The 17773-nt window shown below is 45.9% G+C and overlaps 1 protein-coding gene across 3 annotated transcripts in view; it reads left to right on the forward strand.

Annotated features, from left to right (window-relative positions):
* Positions 1 to 1382: 1382 nt before the first annotated feature.
* The window catches only part of arhgef39 (Rho guanine nucleotide exchange factor (GEF) 39), a 31314-nt gene continuing 14923 nt past the window's right edge, over positions 1383 to 17773 (forward strand). For 2 of the 3 annotated variants that reach the window (XM_077005060.1, XM_077005062.1), the window contains exons 1-6: positions 1383 to 1483; positions 3889 to 4081; positions 4741 to 4835; positions 8223 to 8343; positions 10808 to 10926; positions 17469 to 17539. In XM_077005060.1, coding sequence (XP_076861175.1) covers positions 3932 to 4081; positions 4741 to 4835; positions 8223 to 8343; positions 10808 to 10926; positions 17469 to 17539 — 556 coding nt within the window. In that variant the 5' untranslated portion in view covers positions 1383 to 1483; positions 3889 to 3931. Of the gene's footprint in view, positions 1484 to 2507; positions 2771 to 3888; positions 4082 to 4740; positions 4836 to 8222; positions 8344 to 10807; positions 10927 to 17468; positions 17540 to 17773 lie in introns of those variants that run through there. The other variant, XM_077005061.1, reaches the window with a different exon arrangement.

Raw genomic sequence — 17773 nt, forward strand, 5'->3', positions numbered from 1 at the left:
TTATAATACCAAATGTCTTGGAAACAAAATAAATAAATTAATAATAAACAGATGAGTAAATAAATAAAAATATAAATAAATATTGGACCTACCTATATCATCATACATTTTAATGAATGTCTCATTAAAAGTGCTTTTTCTTAGTCTGTTGACTCAAAATACACGTTCTATGCTGAGGTTAACATTAGGCCTTAACTCCTTTTATGAGGTTTCTTTTTTGTAAGGGTGATGCTAGACATGTTAATGAAATTCTGCAGAATCTGAAACCTGCTCTCAACTTCAGTTAATTGGTTAACTGCTAACTGCCTCTATTTATTGAAAATTCTTCAAAATATTGTAGTTGAGAAAACTTTTCTTTTGTGCATTTTAGGCTAGAAATTATGAGGATACAAGAGAGGCATACAGCTTATATATGTTGATGACATTGTTATAGCTCCAGAATCTGACATCTCAGATACAGTGAGGGATTCGTTCAATGCTTACTGAGAGAGATCATCACTCAAGGGTGCAGTCCCATCTGGAACTTCAGATACTATGCCTACACCATTACTCTCAAGAACTCTACACTGCAAGCACTGCAGACTTACGCATTCGATATTTGACACAAAGCCTTCTTCTTGTTGCAAGCGCCACATGTATTAAACATCAGTATACATCTTATGCTGCAGTGGACAAAATGGCTGGACTCTGGGGTATGTTTTATGAGCGGCACATGGAGACTGTAGAGGAAGATGTCTACCGTTCAAAGGCACGAACTGACAGCTTTGAAGGATATTTAGTCTCATCACCTTCACAAAGCCACATGGGTAACACTAGATGTCAGTGTTCTCGCTAATGTAGATTCTAAGTGCTTGTCTTTGGTTGATTTTGTGGAGTGCGTTGCTGGAAATATGATGGTAAAGAAAAGATTACAGCTGGCACATTAGGATTACGAGCTGCTGGTCATACGAATCTACAAGGGACTTTTAGAGGGCATTTGAGAGGTTGGGGCTATTACTGTGATCATGGGGCATCAGTTTCATTTTGCCCCCATACTAGTACAATAAGCAATATTGTGCTGAGGTGTTTTCTTAATTTCCTAACATGTATCAACACCCCCTTTTGTTATTGCCATGCAGAGCACAAGTGTAATGTAAAATGGTGTTAACTCCTGGGCACTAGCTACATCCCTAAATCATGTTTTTGTTATGGCCTGTTGTAGATTGAACTACATATGTCACATGCTACATTTATACTTTTAATGCGGCAAATTATACAACGTATGGTCTTGATGGAAAAATAATGCCATGTGTCAGTTCGGAGAGAGGCGAAGTCAGGGTCTGAACTGTGAGATCCCGACACAACTCCAGTGACGTCAATATCATTCTGACGAGCTTCGACGTGTTTACCCGTCAGCCAATCGGAGTCGACGTAAACCCGGAACTTCTAAGACTGGGGAAGAAATACCGCCTGTATTCAATTTGAAAAGGACACACGCTGCCAGGTTAGTATGTCGCCATACCACTAATATCACATTATATTCCACACGAATACTAAAACACCTTATTAATTAATTAGCTTTAAATCTGTCAGATTGTCGATTAACCCAGTCGTTGTTCTGAGCCTACTTCACGATGAACGAAAGCAAACCTTCATGTGGCGGCAGCGATGTACGTTAAACGTGTCAACATGTTTTTTCTAATTACGCTGGTAATTCCACTTCAAGTTTCTCAAGGCAAAATTAGTCTGCTAGCATTGTTAAAATTTAGGACTAAATTTATGGTCTGATGAATCCGTGACGCCAACATTGTTTCAGACAGCTGATTCCGAGAACAGCAACCCTAAGATATATATAGTTACTTACTTTTATCTACGTTTCCACGTCTCTCTCTATATTTCAAACATGCCTCTTATTTGAGGTTTGAGTAGCGCAGGTGAAGAACGTGAACGCGCATTTTCAGTGCGTAGATTTTCACCGCGCGGATTCAAATGTCACGTGATCAGAACACGCGGGACCTACACGCCCAGCGCAGCAGCGCACGTCTCGCGCCTCCAGATTATATCGCACGTTTTATGCAGCGACGATGCGAAAGGCATAAATAATGGAGCAGATCAGAGAGTGTAGTCTCAGGTATTCGGATATACACAAGCGTTGAAGTTTCTTAAAGTGCTCAGCAAGTTTAAAAAATGGTTGGAAATGTGTTACTACAAAACGTAACTGGAGTCACTTGTGTGTCAGTTTTAAGACATCATCCGTCGTAATATGGCTATTTCAATCAGTTTAATAAACTCGGAAAAATAAAATAAGGAAATGAGCCTCCAAACGCAGTGGGAACTAGTGAAGCATTTGCAATAACTATATTGGTGTCCCTAACCCCAAGGTTGGAGTCTTTGGGACCTGCTCTTTGCATGCCCTCCATGGGCCCTCGATGAAACTGCAATGTAGCGTTTCCAATGGCTGCCGGCCATAGTTTATTTCATGTTGCCCTGTTATGTTCAGATGCACTTCAGTCGTCTGAAAACTTTTGTCCCAAGAAAAGTAGAAAGGTCAAATGGTAATGAAATGTTTCTTAAGTCCTAATTACAGCATCAGAAAGTCATTTGTAACTTGAGCAAGATGAGTTTACACCCCCCGCCCCCCTGCACTTTGAGCCCTGCCGATTCGCCTACTGTGCACTGTTGATCCCAGGCCCCTTCAGCTGGCTTCTAATTGGCTTCACTGGGCCAAAAATGCTGCTGTATCTCTCAAAATTGGACGATTATGTGTGCAAGGAGAATGATGCAATTTACAGTAAGTTGCTCGTAAAACACCATCTTAGTTTAACTCGACGTACATATAGCCAAGGCTACATGGTGTACTTATCACTTCGGGCTTAGAGCTCAGTTATTTGTGCTGTTTCGCTGTAGGCCGTCCGAAACGGACAGTGGGGTGACGGACACCTCTCCCGCTAGTCCTGCCCACCAGCGGCGGACAAGCAACAGATTGTTAAGGCATATACCGTTGGTCCACTTTCTTGCCACCAGTCAGGCTGCCGGTGCGAGCCCTTAATGGGCACGTTTGCTGGCAGCCATCTTGTGCGGCTTAAGAGAAGAGTGCGAGCTAACCAACCACCACCACCACCACCCCCCTCCTCCACCGCCTTTGGTGGCACTGATCGAGGTGGCTTGTTTACAGTGTGTTAGAGAGCGGCTGACGCCGGCCTCCCTGGGGACAGCACAGGGGTTAATTGCTGTTAAAGTGGTGGCCTCGTCCCTCTCCCCGGCCCTGACGCTCCATTAGAGCTGACACTAATAAGACAGTGCAGGGAGGACACCCCAGAGCTGGGGGACCCGCACTGCAGGCAGGGGAGAGGGAGGGAGGGAGGGAGAGTGATGGAAGAACTGTGCTTAGGAGAAAGAGGGAGAGAGAGAGAGCTCACACTGGGTCATAGATCAAGCATGTGCTGTAGTGTTAGAGTGTGTGTGTGTGGTGCATGTGTGGCATTGGCTTGCCTTAATTGGAGTCTCGGGCTCAGCATATGGCCTACATAAGGCATGTTTGTTATCTTGACTTCAGCGAGGGCAATTTGGCTGGTTATGATGTAATCAGTTATGCTGTTCTTGTAGGTAAAATCGTGGGTATAAAAATTTGATGCATGATCATGATTATTGACTCAATATATATGAAGGCAAATGTGTTCGAAATTAGAATTTATAAAACACTGACCATTCATAATGCTCAAGAGGCTCGGTTGGTATTTGAGACGCTACCGGCATCACCTTTGAATGAAAAAGGATGAAGTTGTGTAGATGAGACATCACATCCTGGGTCCTTATCAGGGTCTGTCTTGTATCTATTGCTCCTGTTATGTGACCTTATCCATGATGCAATCCTGTGATGCAACTTAGTCATTAATTATTTCAACGCAGGTAACTGCCTCACTCTGGAAACGGCGCCCTCACCTGGCCACTAATGAGTTGTGCGGAGAGCCCGTGCGCTGCGGCAGGCGTGCGGGGCGTGCAGCTGCAACGCGAGCGTTGGGAGAGGAAGAGGAGGATGGCTGGCCGCGAGCTGGTTCAGAGCGAGCAGCGCTACTGTGAACAGCTGGACCTGGTTGTCACGGTGAGTCCTGGCCCAGCTTTCAGTGGAGCGAAGCTCGGCAAGCGAAGGGAAGAATCTGAGTGTAGAAACCTTAAGAGTGTCCGAGATTCCTCAGCATGCCAAGTGCGAAAGCATCTTGAAGGGGGGGGGGGGGGGGGGGGGGGGGCACTCCGCTTCCCGGATACGCTGCCTTGGAGTCTCCAAAATGAAGGGAGTCACCCCAAAGTCTCCATTTGATACTCTAGAGCGCTGGACGACGAGCCCGAGGCCTTGAGCAAGCTCAGATCAGCTCTGTTCATTGCGTTACAGAATGACCCGTGAGCACTGCTGACACAGCAACGCCGTCTAAACCTGTGCTGCTTCCCTCCAGCTGTGCCGAATACCTCCCCCCCCCTTTCACACACACACACACACACACGGCATGCCTCGTGCTATTTACGAGACTCATTGTAAGAACTCACAAATATGTGTATTTTACTGCATGAGTTTTTTCTCAGCCTTAGGTTGAGTTGAATTACCCGTGTGCCTAACCTTTTAGAAGTAATTTGGAGGACACTGATGCAAAAATGCTTTCCTCTGTGTCTCAAGGGTGTGCTGAGTGTGAGATGCCGGTCGGCACGAGTTATGAGTGAATGATACTGAAAGATTTCCTCCTCTACCCGTCCCTGTCTGTCCTGCAGTACTTTGTGGAGATTCTGAAGGCCAAAGGAACCCTGAGGCAGGACATTAGAGAGAGCATCTTCAGTTCTATTAAATCAATTCATTTAGTAAACCAGTAAGTATCATTGCAGTAATTAACTGGATATGGCTGGTCTGGGGAGGGAAGAGGGGCTGGGCCTGAATGTGGGTGAACGTCTGGGATTATTAATTCAGGTCTGTCTTAAGAAGGAAATGTAAGAACTTTGGTGTTTGTGTGGAGGGTTTAAACTTGGTACTCTCTGAATTTAGCATGTTAGTTGACTCTTATGAGCACAACTTATAACCCCTCCCACTGCTATAATCACACCCACAGGTACTTCATACATCACATGTTAATTAGAGCAGGTTTTTATGAATGTTGATGTCTTGACTAGAGATCCATACATTTTTTATCATTTTCCAGGAGGTTGGTAGGTTCAGAACGCTTGTTCGATGCAAATACAGTTGTTAATGGAGCGGTACCCCTCAGTGCGACATCATGAAGCCTAGTTGTGACTCTTATACGGGCCTTCTGTGCTCACGGCTTGCAGGAGGAGTCGGGCTAGAGAGAAACGAGAGGGAGAAGATGAAATAACACGGAGAGGGGGGTTCCCAGGTCCAGCCGTGGCATTGATCTTCCAGCGTGGGTAGAACAAACTAGCAGCAAATTAACTCAACAAGTGTCAAGAAGCCGCCTCCTGTTAGCACGGGTTTATTTTCCCCCAGTGCTCCGTTCGTGAAGTATCTTGTGAAGTATTGTGCCTTTTTTTTTTTTTTTTTGATCTACTGAAGGTTTAGTGCAAGTGAAAGCAACATGCAAGCCAAATCCCTCTCGTAATGTCCGATAGTCAGGGAGCAAACAAGCCTTCGGGTTTTTATATTTATTTATTTATTTGGTTTTAAACCCTTCGGGGCTGCACCAGCGAGATTACCCCTGCTCGATGCCTGACTGGCATTTGATATATTTAACAACATGATCAATGTCGGCACTTTCACGTTCCATTTTTGGACAGGCGTTGTTTAGTCGCGCTAAGCCTCTAGTGGGGGTTTTGTCAGCGCGGGGGCCCGGGCTCCGACGTGATTGGGCGGGACGGGGCCGCACGCTGACTCCGTGCACACGCAGCCCTGGGTAACGGCGGAGAGAGGAGCGGCAGTGACGGGAGGCTAGGGCTTCATTCCCAGCTTGTTGATTGAGAATTATATTTACAGTCTGAATAATGAATCACCGGGGGGTCCCTCAGGCTGCCATCAGCGGCAGGCATGACGGGTCCTCTCTCCGGCTGCAGGGCTGAATGAAGATGGAGGGCTGAATTTCAGAGCCTGATGTATTGGATAAATTGGTACTCAGTTACCATATATCATCATTAGAATCGGTTATTGAATTGCCGGGTGAGCCGTAATGGCGGTCTCTCAATTTAGATCCCCTGAACAGACAGTAGTGGCTGACTGATTAAAATGAATAGAGTGCTCTGATACTTCCAAACCTCAGCTACGAGGTGGTATATATGTGGTAAAGATATATATACGTGGTTATGCTTTGCTTGGGATGTCTTCAGGATATTGGAGACCCTTCTCTTGCAAAACGCAGAATGTGTTGTTTAAGGTGTACTTGCACGCACATAATAGTGTTCCTTTTGAATGACATTGGTGTTTGTTTCAGCTCATTGCATTCGGTAAAATGCCAGTTAGTCAAGAATCAAGAAGAGTGCCTGTGTCAGCTAATCAGAGTCTTGGTGCTATTTGGCTAGGGAAATTACATGTGCTAGAGTTTGATCAAAGTAAATGCTGGAATAGATGGTCTTGAGGGACTAGACTTAGTTGGTTTGAGTCGATGTATTCAGTATCCTTTAAAGTTCTGTTTTGTTGTTAGTAGAAATAATGGTTGCATGTCATAATAAATGTTGATCCCCCAAAAGAAACGAGACAAGCAATACAAAAATACTCTGTGAGGTGTGTCGATACTCAAGTTGTTGTCTAGATAACGGAATTTAAGTGCTATTTTCCAGATTATGTTTGAATTTGCTTGAACAGCTCAGATACCCTTGCACTAGTAAAGATTTATTAAGTTCCAGGTTCATTAAACATTTACCAAAAACCAAGCCACATTAGTCATTGTTCTGTTGATGAGGGTATCTGGCTGTGGCGGGAACATTCCAATTATCCCAGCCTGTGCTCTAACAAACCTGTTTGATATCACTGTCGCGTCGTTCAGTAAGTAGCACAAAATCAAAAACGCATTCAGACAATAAATATTCTCCACGAGTGCACCGCACATCTTTTTTTACGGCTGTAAATGTGGTGTGGAAATAGATCAAATGACATCCCATATAAAGGAAGTCGGTCACTGTCACCATTGGTGGGGAGGTGTGTGCTCACTCTTACTGGGCCTCTGAAATGTGGCGTTCTCTCCTCAGGTTTTCTCTCCGTGTACATTTGCGCTGTGCTAACCGCCCGGTGACATTAATTGGTATTCCTCTGTTCCAGCTCTCCACAAATGAAGCCACATAGGCCCTCATTGTTTAGCAGAGTGTGCTCTCACTCTAGATGTCGCTACTGCTAAGAATTAATGTGGATTAAAGTGACGCAGGAGGAATGCTAATGTTATCTTTGTCATCTCTATGATGGCCAGAGAATTTAATTGCCCTAAAAGAAAAAAAAAAAAGGACCATAAAAAATGTAATTCATAATTTCATATTTACTATAATAGCCTCTGGCTGTGTGAGGAAACACTGTGTTTTCCCGCCCTTTGCCCTCGTTAGAACTCTCCCGGCTGCCCCAGAATCTCCTGATTACGAACAGAGGCTACCTTGGCTTGCAACTTCATTAAAATCTATTTAAATCAACTTCAACCGCAAAGTGCTCCTTCTTCCTGCATGTAAGAAAGTCTCAGGGAACATCATTAGTGTGTGTGTGTGTGTGTGTGCGCACTGTGTGTGGTGTGTGCACTACCTTTCTCCAAGTCTGAATAATAAGCTCCCTCACAAGTGTCAGCGACCTCGGCTCCCAACACGCCGGGCAGGATGCTGTAATGTGCGCGCTGGCTCAGACGTGCGCGCGCCTGCATTCCACCCCAGTGCCCTCCGTCCCCAGAGTTTGTAGTTTGTAGGGATTTGTAGGCCTTTTGCAGGACACTGCACAGGGCGCGTGGCAAACGCTTCCGCTGGCGGGCATCCCTACCTCCAGACCCAGTGCTTAACTTGGGCTTTGCTTTGGTAGAGAAGTGGCTTGATTTGCACAGTTGAGGCACTGATCCCAGAACAGTGTGGCTGCAGTTCAGAGGAAAAGCCATGACTTAACCATGTTTGCCAACAGCGCGTATATGTTCGTGTGCTAAAGGTGAAGAATGCTGTTCACTTGTGGGCAGCAGACATTTTCAGAGTTAATTATAGATCAGGTAATGATCAACCTGAGCCCTGCTGTCCCTTCTGCCTGTGTGCGTTTTATCTGTTGAATGGAATGGATTTCATACAGCTGTGCTGTGCAGGACTCTGCTGCCTCACCTGGAGGAGGGCGATGTCGGACGTGGGTTTGAACAGTTCTGCCCACACCTTCATTTCTACACTACGTACATCGACAACTTCCAGACTGCGAAGAAGGTCCTTATGGTAAGTTGTGGGTGTTGCTGTCGGTCGCCGCTGTTGCTACAGTGCTTCTCGTTGTTATGTTTGGAACTGTTGCATTGTTGTCTATATGTGCTCAGAACAGCCATGTGCTGGGTCCCTTAAACCGAGCTTGGTTGGTCTTGCATGCAAGTTCAGAACTAATTCTGTCCATCACACTGTCCGCTCCATCAGCTGGCATGTGTTAGAAATCCAGATAGAGGTCATCTCCTCATATGCAAGTCAGTGACCATGCCTGTCAATATGAATTCATGAATATGTATTCATTATAGATCTATGGTAATGTGTGGGATTGACAGTATATCATGCTCCAGATCTAATTAGTCTAAACCTATTAAGCTGTTGTGTTCTTTCTCATCTACGAGTTCTCTCTCATCTACCCGCCCCCAACTCTCCCTATTTTTATAGTACACTTGTATTCAGTGTTAGTGGTGATGAAAAGAAGTCATGGCAGGGTTACTAACTCAAAGATGATTGACATTTGGAGCAGTTAAAAAATGGTCGCCTACCTGATTAAGGCTGGCGGATGACACCCTGAGCAAACACATCCCTCCCAGGCAAAGCCCAGCGGTACCATTAAGACCAACCCTCCCATCTCATTAGGCCTGACTTAAGTGGGCAGCCTCCATCAAAAAGTGCCCCCCCCCCTCTCAAAAAAAGTGCAGCAGGGAATCGCTCTCTCTCCCTCTCTGTCTCTCTCGCTCTGCTAATTAGCTCCTCCTTCAGAAAGGCACCTGAACACCCCCCAAACACACACACACGCACACACACACCCCGTGTATGGATGACTGATTCCTTGTTAGACCAAATCACGTAGTGGTTAAAGAATTATCTCTGCACTGCGTACAGAACACACTAGCCACAGCTCGAACGCGCAAGGCACTGCACTAAAGAGTCTGAAATCAAATTAAACACGGTCTCCAGTGTGTGGATGGTGCAGACCAAATACGTGTTGGACAGAAGCATGGGAGGCTAAGGGTTGTTTCTCCTCACCCATTAGCCCCTGCACATCTCTGCTCTGCTGCAGCACAGGCCTTAGCTAACACCATCTCTTATTTATCTACGCGAAGCCTGCAGCTTCGCAGATATTAATGTCTTAATTAAGCGGAGGGATATGTCTGCGGCAAATTGACTGATTCCCATTGATCGGGGACCGAGCTGTGTAAGTTAGCATCGATCCCTCCGCCAGGCCTACATGGCATTAATTGCAGGGACGCAGAGCTGCGTGTTTTGCCCTGACGTGAGGCTCGGACACGGGCAATCTGTCCCCCTGGAGCACCGCCGTGTCACCACCCGCCCACCCCCTGTCTGGTGCCGTAATAACAGCAGAGAGAAAGAGCTGTGCTTATTTGTACTTAACGCCCAAGCAAATTAGCTTTTTGCTTATCGTCTTAGTCATATGAATGTACTTGGTTATTAGTCTTAGTTATTATTTTTTAATTTGTTTAGAAGCCTTCGCAAAAGCTTTGTGCCAACTACTCGGCTAGATTAAAATGTCAGCCTTCCATTCTTGCCTTTATAATGAATGATATGTTTACCTTGCCTGTTAATAGGGTCCAAAAACCCCTTTTAGACCCGTGACTAACGCTAACAGCTGCTTGGGCCTCCCCGACGCTCTTCATGAAGTGTGAGCGCAAATCAGTGTGAATGATTGAATTGGTAGAGCGACGCTGGATGCGGGATGAAACCAGACACACACACGCACGGTTCCCTCTGCTCTGAACACAGGAATATCAGCTGGTGCGATCGCAATTATCACTCTCGATCGCGCCGCGGCGTAAGCATGGCGGGAAGAGTCTCTCCCCCGCCCCCCCCCCAGGACAAAATGAAGTATTCGTTTCGCCACGCGGTTGGCGCGTCTGTGATTTAGTGTCTGTCGAGCTTCTCTGAGGGAGACCCCAGCTGCCTCGGCCATAAAGCCGCTAGGGCAGGTGTGTGTGGCCGGTTACAGCATGTGCGGCACCGGCCGCTCGCAGACGAGAACTCGTTCAGTGCGCTGTATACGTTTTAGTGGAACATATAAAGCGGGCCGGGCCTAAATCAAGCTCTGAGGAGCACAGACGGAGGTTCAAGTTGAGAGCGTGATGACACCTTGCCTGCTGCCGCAGATGTGTTGCCGTGTTTAGAGATGTGTGTAGATGCACATTTCATGGGCTACACAGGCATCCCTGGATTCGGCTGCTATCTTGCTCAATGATGGTTTGATGTTGCCTACATTTTCTGAAGGAGATTTAATGTGTTTTCATGGGAATTCCCAAATTTGTCCACTGTAATTTTCAATCCCATTTTAAGGACCACATTATTGAACTTATTTCGACACGTGCTAAACTCTTTGCAGATCCATACCGTGTCGAAATGCCAGGTAATAAATCTTAAAAAAAAAAAAAACAAATCTAACCACCACCACCCTCCCCAAACAAAACATACAAAATCATGCAATTTCTCTCAGGTTCAGGTGAAGAAAAACAAAGCATTCAGAAGATTTAAGAAGCTTCAAGAGTCTAGACCGGAGTTCCACAAGCAGAAACTTGAAGATCTGCTCTCTCTTCCACTACAGCGCGTTCAGCAGTAAGTTTGACTCTCCACACACTCACGGGCCAATATTCTGACTTCAAAAGCTTCCCAACACTGCCCAAACACACACGTGTGCTCCTTCCAGTGAGAAATGCCTTGGTTCTGTGCAACTTATTTCATGAGCTTGTCGAGCATTGACTAGGATTGGCTCTGAAAGTTTTGACTTATCAGTTGTCAGAGTAACTCAGGCATTGAATTCCATAATACGTGCAAATGAAATAGATTGTTTGCCAGTGCGGTCTTGGCGCATTTCAGCCATCTGCTTTTGCAGAGAGATTGCAGCCGTTCGACAGCTCATCCAAGATGGTACCACTGATATGCAGTCATTTCCTGAAGCGAGCGTAATGCATTTTGGCTATGCATCAGTGTCTTCTGACACTGGCCAGTCTGCTGCCTTTGATGTGACAAAAGTCTTCTTGCTTGCTGTCAAATCAATCCGCAACGCTCTCTTTCCCTCATCCGACCACTTGTGCTGGGATGGAAGTTTTGGGAATCGTCGGGACTCGCTTGTACTGGTGCGGAAGGCAGTCGCCATCAGGTTACGCCTTCCATGCTTGAATTCATGCTTCCTGTCCGGCTGCTTTGGGTGGGAATCACCCCAGCACCACGTAAGGAGGGTGACTTTAGACGACAGACGTAATTATTGTTTGATGTTGTGCTTACGCCAGCCTAGACTGCCCAAGAACTGTCAAAATCCCCTTTGTTAAGCGGACGATTTTGCCGGCTGTGATTTCATGCGGTCGTGGTCTCATCCGTTAATTAGTGTAACCGGGTGCGAAATGGCCTGAAACGTGCTTAAGAAGCGGAGAAAATGATGTGACATCGCTTTATCAGGCTGCCGAAGTCGATCTTAATTAGACTTTTCGTGTCACTCATACTTTGTAAATGTAGTTTCGAACATAAAAGAAGTAGACACGATGTCAGCGATGCAGTGGAGATAATTGTGTTTAAATGTCTTCGATTTGTGGAACAGCGTGTCTTTCTCTTATGAAGAGCGCTGTATGGTAGCTTTATCTGTCTTCACACGTCAATATAATGCACAAGATGCAGCGAAATCAGAAGCTCAGAAGTATGAGATACTCAGCATGACTTTTGTTTCTTCCTACTGCAAACTACAACTGAAAAATGCTGTATTGTCCTGTAGGGCCCATATAATTATCCCAATTCCTAACCACTTGCTTTTCTGTATGCATGGATGGCCTCAAAATTTCCTTCGGAATTGCTGCCCTCCAATCAGCACGCTTCAAAGGTACTCCGGTCTCCTTTCTAACCCCGATGTGAGTGGTGATCATACAGTGACGTGAGGGAGGCCTAACTGTGTGATGATCTTAAGGGGCTGATCTGAAGAGCTCCCGGAGAGGGCAGATAATTGGGTGCCTCTCCCAGCAGCTGCGTGCAAGGAAAGTGCCGTCACGACAGAGAGTGCTTGTTGTTCATGAGTGAGCAGTGGCATGGGGTGTGGGTGTGGTCAGGTGTGTTGGGTTGGGGGTGTGGGGTGCTTGCTAAAATCATTATTCCTTTTAAGTGGTGTTCTGTCATTCATTGGTGTGAAAGGGAAACACCCACCCCCCCACCTGCATTGATCCATGAACTTATTTATTGCTTTCTGTCTTTTTTGTGCCTGTCCAAATTCCCTGGGCCCAAACCCCTCCCCTAACTGAAGTCACTGCGACCCGCATCAGAGCCAGGGTCTATTGACAGTGTGTGATTTTACACTGAAGCAGATGTGGCCACATTATGCCCGAAGATGAAGATCTACTTCTGTGTTATGGAACTGCACTACTCCAACATGGACGTAGGCAGAGATCCATGAAGTAGTTAACCCCTGTTCCACCCCCCCCACCATTTTTCAGTGAGGCTTGTAGCTCCAAAATGGGTCAAGGGGTCTCGGCAGCATCTCTTTTACACGACGAGACTCTCAGATAGTGTCGTGATAACGTAGACAAACGGAATTATTTAGACATCAAGTTGTTTTCGGGCAAAGACGGTTGCTGAGCTCGCTGCCGTCCAAGATTCCCAGAGAATAAAATACCTGAGGGTCGCAAGGTTTTCTCCCAGACCACCTCCATTTAAAGACAGCTGGAATGAATGCTGATTGAACTTATTTGAGAGCATAAGTTTCGTTTCTCCTTTTAATCATGCACACATTACGTTTTCCTTTGCTTTTCTACCACTAATGGGTGATCGTCACTGTTTTATATACGAGCTGATGGATAATGGCCTGATATTACTCCATACACACTACTTGGCGAGGACTACGATGACCTTCACCATGCAATTCTTTTGACATCTGTAAATGGGGGATCGCGAGGTTCTCCCAGGCTGATTAAACTCGGGATGTTCAGGAGCACCGCTACAATGGACAGGTCTGGAGTCTGTAGTCTCATTAAAGAGCCTTGTATATCATTCATTCACGTTCACCACTGCTATTGATCCTCTATATGCTCCGTAACGGTTCCTTCATCTCCTCGACCTTGATATGTTTGCCTCAGGTAGCCATTGCTTACCGTAACGACTGGCTCTTGAAGGAGGATTTATTAAAATTCTTGGAAGCAATCGAACAATCCATTTGGTTTATTTCTGCTTTTTCTGTAATTTTCTTGATTAACTGGGGTGTGAGTAAGAGGTGTGAGGTGATTATTCTGGCCTTTTGGCCTTTTGTTTTTTTTGTTGTTGTTTTAAAAACACTGGTTGTAAACATTGCGAAGATACATTATTGAAAGGTTAAGAATGATTTTTGGGAATTTATATTCACCTAAGGTCTAAAATATTAATACATTCCATTACTAAGCAAAGGAAAACTGGTTTGATTCCATGTGATTCCACTTTCTGACATGTTTTTTGTATGGGTGTCTTGTAGAGGTCGCGGGGGTCATGCCTACTGAACCGATGGCGTCAAACTAAGTCATGCGATTTTTTTTCCTTCTCCAAGTCAGACAGATCACATCCTGTTTCGGCTTCCGCTGACCGTTTAATTGCGGTAGTTCTGCGAGAGCCCGCGCCGCCTTTGCCTGCCTCGGATTGCGAGGCTCGTACGTGGGAAGTTAATAAAACGGAATAATTGAGCCACCGCCTATGCCGTGCTCAATAACCCATGCAGGAGTCTGACAGTTTCTGTTGTCTCTTAATTAGGAATTTTAATCCTTAATGCACGTATTTAAAGAAAAATAATTAGACAGATATTTCCCCCCTTTTCAGCCGCACTGACGTGTGTGTAAGTACAGGATGACCTGTGTCTGTTGGGGGCCAGGGCGGCAGGCCGGGCGAGATGATGAGGGGGAATAAAAACATGAAGCTCATTTCATCTGCATATTACAAAGGCGTTAGTGTGGCAGGGTGTCTGCGGCGGGAAGTAGGCCAGCCATGCTTTCCAGCACGACCAGCCTCTTCATTAGAATATCTGAACTGTTATGAATATGGCTGCGATTATGTTATTGTCTCGTTATCTTCTCTTTGCTTTGGTGCTAATGAGCGGGACAGGGTGGCTAAACGAGCAAGTTCCATCTACATTATTTGGCATGTGCTTTAATAATGCTCATTAGGCCTTTCCCTTTTTTCTTACTAGTTCTTTAATTAGATTTCCTCTGCTGCTCCCCCCCTTCCCCCACTTCCCAGTCCTAATAAGGGCATTCATGGCTGATAATGCCTGTAATGTGTTTGTTACTACAACATGAGACAAGAGGAAAGAGAAGTAAGATTATTTCTCTTGTTTAAGTCCTCTTAATAGACCAGGGCTTAATTGGGTCTTGTTTGGTTTGCCTTTGATTCTTAATGAGTAATACGTGTTCCTCCCTCTTCACTCTTACCCACGGGCCTCAAGAAAGACTCGCCTGTTCTGTTCTGCTTAGTTTCGGACGCGTGGAGGCCTGTTTGAAGGATTTATTCTGTTTTCCGTTATCGTAATAATCTCCCATGAAGGCGCTGTGGCGGGAAGAGCGTGTTGTGGCCCGGCGCGAGTGTAGAGGAGTTTACGAATGGCATCGGACGACACATCAACTTTTTCTCACGCTCCTGCTAGTCAGGCTCGCGTCATCCCCTCCATGAGGTCTGCCGTAGCTGGGATAAAGCGGACCGCCGTGGGCATCTTCGTGCACGCTGGTGAAAGCCACCCGGGCACCCGCATGTCTGCTTGGGCCACTACATAGTGCAACTAGAATACTAAGGTCTCGAACTGATGGAGAGAAGGAAAGAGTAGAATAAAAAAGGAAAGAGAGAGGGAGAGAAAGACTCGCAGTGGAAATCAATGTCAGTTGTCAATGCGCTCCAAGGTCAGAGCGCCCCCCTGAATGGATAGATTAAGAGAGTGACTGCTTAGCAAAACTATTTTTCAAACGGCAGCAGAGGTCTCCTCCTCGCGGATGACCCGGTGTGCCCCCTCACCGATGGACACCCAGCTCACTGTCACCGAGTGGCAGCTCCCTTACTGGCTTTTCAGTAGTTAAGAAAAAGACAGTCCTTGCATAGGCTATAAATTCCTGTCACTTTCTTGTGTCTATCTCCGGTTACCTTTTCAGGGCCTTATTAACCTGGGATCCATACGCCCCACTCTCTGCCTTCACACACGAGGGTTTTTCCCTGGGAAGGTTTTGATGCGAGCGGCTTTGGAATTGGCATGGGCGAGAACTTCTCACGTGAGCAGGGCGTGTGGAAATATCCACGCGTGGAACGTGCAGATATGAGGGTTCTCTCTCTGAGCAGCTGCTCCAGTTCAGCTCACTTGTGAGGTGTTGCACCGCTTCTTAACAGATGTCGCATGCGTCTGTTTCGTCTTTTTCGTTTTTTTCTTTTTAAATCTGTTTTTCAGATTCTAGCCAAGGTGCCTCGCAATCCAGGCAGGGCGCTGCAAAGCTTTTTAAAAAGCAGGAGAAGCAAATGTACAGAGTGCGTAATCGTGAATTAATACCCCTGTAAATGAGCATGCACAGTGTGGGATTTTCCTCTAGATTTTAAAGTGGGGAGCTTTGCACTGACATCCCAAGTCACTCTTGTGTGGATAAATACCCATCATGCACTTCTGACTCGAAGAGGCAACCGTAGGCAGTCTGTACCGGCTCAACTCCTTACTTCCGAGTCGGTGACGGGGAGTGAGAAAAGGTGAGTCCTGAATTTGAAGGACTTATGACAGAAGCGCTCTCTTGTTCTCGTTAAGATCTTCATGTATCCGGCTCCTGAAACCACTCCTCAGAAGTGGAGTTTAAAAGTGCGACGTTTTTGTTCCACCCGGATTGATGAGGTGATGTGGCTTCGTGGCGGCCGCCGCTGTTGTTTACATCACCGACATGGCCGGAGGGAGTGACCTCACTGTGTCTCCCTCGCCGTCCTCCTCCTGGTGGGAAGGGCCCTGCTCAGCAACATCGAGAAGGCTTTCATGGAACAGGAGCATTTAAGATCCGCTTTTCAGCCCTGGAGGGATTAGCTGTAATTCTCACACACACGGAGTATTGCACTGAGGAAAGAGCAGTAGAGCAGACATTATCAGCTGATGGCAGATTGATTGAATGCCTGTAACTAGATTATAATTAATTTTCATTCGGTTTTTCTATATTCGTAATTGAAACGGACAATTCAGCATTTATTGTGAAATGTTTTATACTGGTAGCTTGGACTTCTGTAATCCATTTGGAAGAATGTCCACCACTGAATGCCCAGTTCAGTATATCTGAAATTTCTTGAAAATCAAAGTGTTGGGTCTTGTTGAGAATCGGGCAGTCGGCGATGTTGTTTCCACACAGCCGAACCCTTCGAAGTGGCATCTCGATCGAGGGACACCTTTTATGTCTTCAGATGCTAGAGTTCTGCCTGAGTGAGCTGTAATCTCCTGGATTAATGCTCGCTCTGTCTTTATCTCAGCCACTCAAGCAGTGAAATGAATACTACTACCCCGCCACAAATAAATAAATAAATAAACAAACAAACTAAATACAATTCCCTCTCTGTTTGGTCTTGCCTTGTGATAGGGGTCATTTCCTTAATGGGGCCCTTGATTTGGCCAGATATTAATAACCTTTCCTTCAGACCGGAGGAGGGGGAATGGTGCAATAATCAATATTTAATTTTTGCTTAATGTGTGGAGCTTGACCCCATCAAATCTGTTCACTTGTTTATATGGAGGGGGTGACAGGAAGCATATTATTTCCACACTCTCTGTGCTTCTCTTCCTCTGGTTCGCGCTTCTCCTCGCTGTATGTGTCTCTGTCAGCGACTGCTGTATGATAGCACAAAGTGGGTTTCTACCTCACTTTGGTCTCTTGTCTCACTTTGTAGCAGCGAAGCAGCACATCTGAGCCAAACATTGACTAGCATCAGTCGAATAGCTCTCCAATTTATCTTCAAAAAGAGAAGCATTTGTTTTTGTGACCCAGAGATCTCTTGTTGCGAATAACCCCATGATGAGCAGACGGCGCCTGTCCAACCCCTTCACCTCTGCTTTTCTGCCTCTGACTTTCCCTTTCTTGTTGTGAGGATGTATTTTTAGACGTGTTGCAATAAGCTGTTGTTTTAAAATTGTTTATATGTGGATTTTTTCCCCTCCCCAGGTACATGCATTTCTTGAAGGACTTGACAGAGAACACTAGTCCAGACAACCCAGAGTTCCAACAGCTTTCAAGTAAGAGCTTCTGCTGTCTCGCAGTTCCACAAACACTCTCTTATCCTGTTAGCGCTCGGTGACAACATCATGATGGCTTCAGCCAGCCTAGACTTTTTTTTATCTCCTTATTTTCAAGCTCCATATCAAGCCACAGAAACACTCATACAACTCTACACTTATTATGCACACTTGCCATCCATTCTAGTCTGACAGCTTCAGATGAACCTCAGAAAGATCACTCGGCACTGTTGT

The sequence above is a fragment of the Brachyhypopomus gauderio genome, chromosome 5 (genome assembly GCF_052324685.1).
Source record: "Brachyhypopomus gauderio isolate BG-103 chromosome 5, BGAUD_0.2, whole genome shotgun sequence".
In the NCBI taxonomy this organism is placed as follows: Eukaryota; Metazoa; Chordata; class Actinopteri; order Gymnotiformes; family Hypopomidae; genus Brachyhypopomus; species Brachyhypopomus gauderio.